The 6,000-nt window shown below is 36.1% G+C and overlaps 1 protein-coding gene across 1 annotated transcript in view; it reads right to left on the bottom strand.

The window, feature by feature from the left end:
* SmB (small ribonucleoprotein particle protein SmB) overlaps window positions 1–5,790 on the bottom strand; it is a 32,899-nt gene extending 27,109 nt beyond the window's left edge. Inside the window, exon 1 of the mRNA XM_089097098.1 lies at window positions 5,661–5,790. Within this exon, the coding sequence (XP_088953224.1) occupies window positions 5,661–5,663 (3 nt within the window). The 5' untranslated portion in view covers window positions 5,664–5,790. The remainder of the gene's footprint in view (window positions 1–5,660) is intronic.
* Between the last annotated feature and the right edge of the window lie 210 nt (window positions 5,791–6,000).

Genomic DNA, 6,000 nt, shown 5'->3' on the forward strand with positions numbered 1-6,000 from the left:
TTCTCTTGGTCTTGGATGCTTCTTTCAGCAGGTTTTTTGCCTTGCTCTCCACATAGTCTTGGTATTTTGATTGACTCAACCTAGCCAAAGTCAATGATTCTTTGGCAATAGGAAATCTTTTGGGTTTGTCTCCATATTCAATTCATCAATCACCCACAGCTTCCCATTCAGGACTCCTTCTGACATGCAGGCTCTGTCCAACAGAAGACATTTTGCTGAGAGCAAAAAACCCCTTTCTACCTCAGCACTACCATGGGATAATGTCAACACTGCTTTTACAAGTTTCAACAAAAGCACATGCTTTTGCCCACCAAAAGCATCTGTAATAGAGAAGATTTGAGGCCAGTAATGTTTGACATGTGATGGCATTGGTTCTACAAAGTTTTTGGCTTGCATCAATATAGACTCACTTCAAACACCATCAACACTTACTCCTACTGGGATCTATTGAGCAAGCACAACTATATCTGATAGACCTCTAGCTTTTTTTTGTTTTCCCTGAGATCCAGGCACCTAAGTGCTTCAAGAAGGCTATTAGAACAGATGGGGCAATTCTTGATCAAGTGTTTGGCAGCCGCCTTGAAATGGTTTTACACCCTTCAACAGAACCCTTGTCTTTCTGCCAAGGTGAGTTCCTGAGCACATAATGCAAGCTTAACCTGCTCACCTACAACAGTGCCCTGAAAATAGTTGCAGGCCTCCCGCTAGATTTTTTGTGAAAAATATGAATTTTTGACCACAAAAATTTGAACTTTTGATTGCACTTTTTATGAACCTAAATTTACGATATGTGCACCTCAGAAACTGTCTGTGGACACAAAAAGTGGCAGTTGGTGTTTTCATTACTGGTGCACATATTCTTCTTGTGTTTTTTTTTCTTCATGAGTTCAGTTAAATGCATTTAATTTGTATAAAAGTACAAAATACAATAGCACAAAATAGTTCACTCTACTTGTTCCTTTTGGCAAAATATGATAAAATTAAGGACGGCTTTTGTTTGTTTACCCTGCTCTGTATCAGCTCAACCTCTCTGGCTGCTTTATTTTTTCCGCACATCTCCCAGCTCAAGGCCTCGATCATACTTTGTGTGAGACTTATTTCTACAAAGTCTTTGGCATCTATGGCTTTTTTCAGCTTCTCATTAGCTTCTTGAAGAAGTCTTTCCGCTACTTGTCTCTTCTCCTTTTCAACTGACTTCTTCTCAATCCAATCTTTTTCCAGGTGTTCAAGTCTTCTTCTCAGATAACATCTTCTTTTTTTCTTCTTCTACTTTCCTTTTGGACTCCTCTTCAGCCTGTCTAGATTGCTCAGCTTCCAGGTACAGTTTATAGCTCTGGCATGAATTTCATCCCAAATTCAACAGCTCTCTGGTAATAGAGACTATCTTGGGCCTGTTCTCAAACTTCTTTAGAGAATCAGAGACTATCAGTCTAGCATTGAGCATTTTGATTTTCATCAATGATATTACCTTGGTCATGGTCCATTCTGACTGGGAAAAATCACACTCAACGTCAGCGTTTGCATGCAACATGCAGAGAGCTGCTACAGCTCATTAGCTTAAATCAACTATTTAGGAATATTACTACTAGAAAACTCTACAAAGGTAGCAAAGACTCAAGCCAGAAAAAGGAAAAGACTAAAAGATAGCTTAGTACAAGAAGATATAGGGGCAATATAGGAACCAAGTTAGATGTAACAATGTCTTTTTGAGCAGAAGAAAATGTATGTTCACAAAACAGGCAGTGTTACAGTTTGAAATGTTTTTAATAAAACTTTTGCACATACATTTGCTTCCCTTGTCCTTTATAAGGAAAAAGACACCAACTACAAGTGCTTTCCAGCTGATGACAAGAAAAATATGAACTTTATGAACCTTTTTTTTAAATTATGAACCTAGGTTAAAAATATGAACTTTTTTCATAATTATGAACCCAGTGGGAGGCCTGTAGTTGTCAAGTTCTCAAGCAAACTGGTAAAAATTTCATCAGCAGACATGAGAATGTTGTGTTTCAGAAGTCTTGCCAAAACAGTGGGAAGTAAGTTTCTCAGCTTGCCATGAAGAGCAAACACAAGGGGTTCTTTCTTCTGAAATGCTGCTGTGAATTTTGTAAAAATCTCAGACAATGATCACACAAATTTAAGTTCTGCAACCATATCTTTCTCTTTAGGTAGCTTACAATCTTGAGGTACTTTGCTGATAAGACAACATTCTTAAAATATTTCTTTGATGGTATGTTGTGAAAAAAATACTTTAAGAGGGCCTGCCACTGAATTGCATGGCAAACAACAGTACCACCTTGTTGGAATGTGCTGAATGAAACTATTGTGTGGGACATTTCTTTTTCTGGAATTTTCCAAAATTCTTTGATCATGCAGGTCAGCCAAGGGAAAAATGCCTCAAGATGACAAAAAAGTCAGACGACTCTTTGCAAAATTCCTGGAGTCCTTTCATGAATGCACTGTGCACAATATGGATGTTCCATGTTCCAATGTTCACAAACTCTTTTGAAGATTTTTTCTTCTTCAATGTACTCTTTTGCAACCATACCTTTTTACCAACATTAGGCCATTCACCACCTATCATTATTGGTCTTTATAGAGGTAAATTCTTGCTCCCAATGCATGACATCAGCTTTTTTACAATATTCTCACCAGTTGCATGTCCCATGAAATACATCACCAGATGAAAGCTCACAACTTGATCTCTCAAAGAGGACCAAAAGTGAACTCTAATCTGTAGCTCTTTTTTTCCTTCGCTGTTTGTAGTTTCATTGTATTCAACAACAAATTGAATTTCATCATAATATTATGTTTAAAGTGTGGGCAAAGTGCATTAGTTATCAAGTAAATAGCTTTCTTTGCACTTATTAACATCATGGGCAGTGGCTTACCATAGAACATGGCTTCAGAGATCAATGATTCTGTCAAACAAACCTGCAGACATAGAAACTTACAAGGACTTGGGTACCCAGATGATTTCTGCTTTGTATGCAGCATCTTTGTCACCAGGAGTTTTACTTCCATTGCTAGCTGATGGCTCTTCTGATTTGGACTGTTGCCTAATTGATCCACATAATTATAACTGTAACAGATGGAGATGAATTGCAACACATAGCAGGAAAACCACCAAGTACAAGATTTTTGCCATCTGAATACTTACACCCAACCTGATATTAGTTTATTAAATAACCTTTAGAGGGAAAGAATATGTAATTTCTTTCCTTCTAAAGTAATAAACCTTTAGAGGGGAAAAATATAGAATTTTATGAAGCTGTAGGAAATTATCTATCCTTGAATGTTACCACAATAAGACCAATCCATCCCACCCACCATGTATGCCAATTTTGTGCTGTTATTAGCTGCCTATGTTTACAAAGTTCCCACTACAACAGATACTTTGGCCACAGATAAAGTTCCCACTGTTCTGTTGCTTCTTTCTGAACAGCAATGGTGTAACCAATACACCAGTACAACCATATTTGTGGAGAAGCTATATTATCTAAAGGTAAAAAATACATTAACTTTTAGAGGGAAAAAATATAGAATTTTATGAAGCTGTAGGAAATTATATATCCTTGAATGTTAACACAATAAGACCAATCCATCCCACCCACCCTATATGCCAATTTTGTGCTGTTATTAGCTGCCTATGTTTACAAAGTTCCCACTACAAAAGATACTTTGGCCACAGACAAAGTTCCCACTGTTCTGTTGCTTCTTTCTGAACTGCAATGGTGTAACCAAGCCACCAGTACAACAATATTTGTGGAGAAGCTATATTATCTAAAGAGGGTCTTTCAAGTATATCATGCTTCAGTTTTCCAATATATAAGCTCCCAAATAGAGAACTCTGTCCAACTCTGTCTTGCTAACAATCAGTTAACCTAGCAGTTACAGTAAAAAGAGAAGTGCCATTATATATATGGTTGGTTATATTTTGCTCCATTCAAGGGTACAGTAGGGCAATGTGTCTTTAGCAATGAGATAAGTAGGGTAAAAGACCTCTTTTTGGAAAAGACCACTTTTCTTTGGTACTCTGGAAAAATAGCAATGAGTTTTTGGACCACCCCTATTTTACTACAGCATTATGTAATGTGAGTGCAGTAACAAGAGCCCTGTTCTTTGCACTAAGATCCCACATCTTTCTGCAAAGATTTCTATTCTTTTAACCCATCTTTGTTCTAATATCTTACAGCTCACTGATGTTAGCAAAAAGTGTAAAGGATGCCATCTTTCTGCCATATAGAACAATGATAAGAGAGCATTAGGGCCATTCTTTCACTCAACACTATGCTAAGATCTTGCATTTTTTGTCAGAAAACGTTTAAAAGTGAAATATTTGAATTAACATCTTACATCTTTGGTCGTTTTTGTGCAAACGTCTTTCATCATTCTGCTCTGCTCAGTGGTCTGAGAACAATGATGAGTTGATCATCAAAGTTCTATATGGCAAAACAGTGGCAATCTTCACACTTTTTGCTAATATCAGTGAGCTATAAGATCTTAGAACAAAGATGAGTTAGAAAACAATAATCTTTGCAGAAAGATGTAGGATCTTAGATGTGAGATCTTAGTACTAAAAAACGGGCCTATTGTTCTTAGTCTGCTGATCAGAGCAGAATCACAAAAGCTGTTTGCAAAAGAACACTATAATATGTAAGATCTTAATGCTAAGATTTCACTTCTAAGCATTCTTTGTCAAAAGATGCAAGATCTTAGCACAAAGATGAGTAAAAGAATGGCCCTAAGAACTCTACCTTCTTGGTCAAATTTTCACCAATAATTTGTCAGCGTAAATTAAAAATGTGGTCTCTGTTTTGACAAGCAATTGAAACAAAAAAATTATACTTAATATTTGTGATTTAGGGTAAGACACCCAGTAGTCAGCCACCTGCCTATTCTCGGACAGAATGTAACTAGGCTAACAGGGAACCTAGCTCTAGGCTAATGTGCTTAGAAAATTTTTATACAAAGACAAAGCTGGTTTCCCTGGTCACTAGCCTATTAGATATCCATATGGATATATAATAGTCATAAAATCCATATGGTCAATAAAATCCAATAATCAATAAATCCATATGGATATCTAATAGTGACCAGGGAAACCAGCTTTGTCTTTGTATAAAAACTTTCTAAGCACATTAGCCTCGAGCTAGGTTCCCTGTTAGTTACATTCTGTCTGAGAATAGGCAGGTGGCCGACTACTGGGTGTCTTACCCTATTGAATAAATATCAAGCAATAAAAGTTACATTTTTAGAATCAGAAGAAAGAAAGCTTTCTGTTGATGTGAATAAAACTGAAACACTAAAAGAATATAAACATCAAAATAGGATTATTGGTATTTTCAAAAATAGGTCCTAGTAGGTAATTCAATAAACTAATAATTTTAAGTGTTTTATCTAAGTAATTTTAATAATAACTATTTGATGCATAGCTTAGATTTTAAGCTTTTCTCTGATATACACAATTCTTCCCAATTCCTCTTTGGTAACAAGATGTAAGGGTTTTAGTTTTACATAGGCCCTAATTTTTCTCAATTGAATGCTGGTTTTTTACTCTAACTGTTTAGAGTAATTTTTAAATAGGCTTCCTTCAAAGAAATCCCTGTGACATTTATCATGCAGTGGAGAAGCCTGTCACATAAAAAAGGGAGTCATACCATTTTGAAGGGTAGAAAGATTCAAATTGGACAGAGATCCTTTTCTATATCTGCTATTCACTCGTTGCTGCTTTCCAGTAAAAATTTCAAACCCGGCTGTACTACTTTTCTTCCATTTTTTCGGTTTCTAAGATTTAGGAATGATAACTATTATTGTGGTTCCTGCTAAAAGTAAAAATTTATTGCGAAAAGAAATTTATGGGGATTTTGAAAAACGAGCTTAAAATTCCTCAAAAATGCTGTCAGATCAAACCAAAAGATATACCATTGGAATCAGCATGGTGGATAACCTTATATAGAGATATTACAGTCCCCCACCTTGAACAACAAGGAAAATCAC

Source organism: Artemia sp. Qi Xiang Cuo, chromosome 11 (genome assembly GCF_049724085.1).
Source record: "Artemia sp. Qi Xiang Cuo chromosome 11, ASM4972408v1, whole genome shotgun sequence".
Taxonomy (NCBI): Eukaryota; Metazoa; Arthropoda; class Branchiopoda; order Anostraca; family Artemiidae; genus Artemia; species Artemia sp. Qi Xiang Cuo.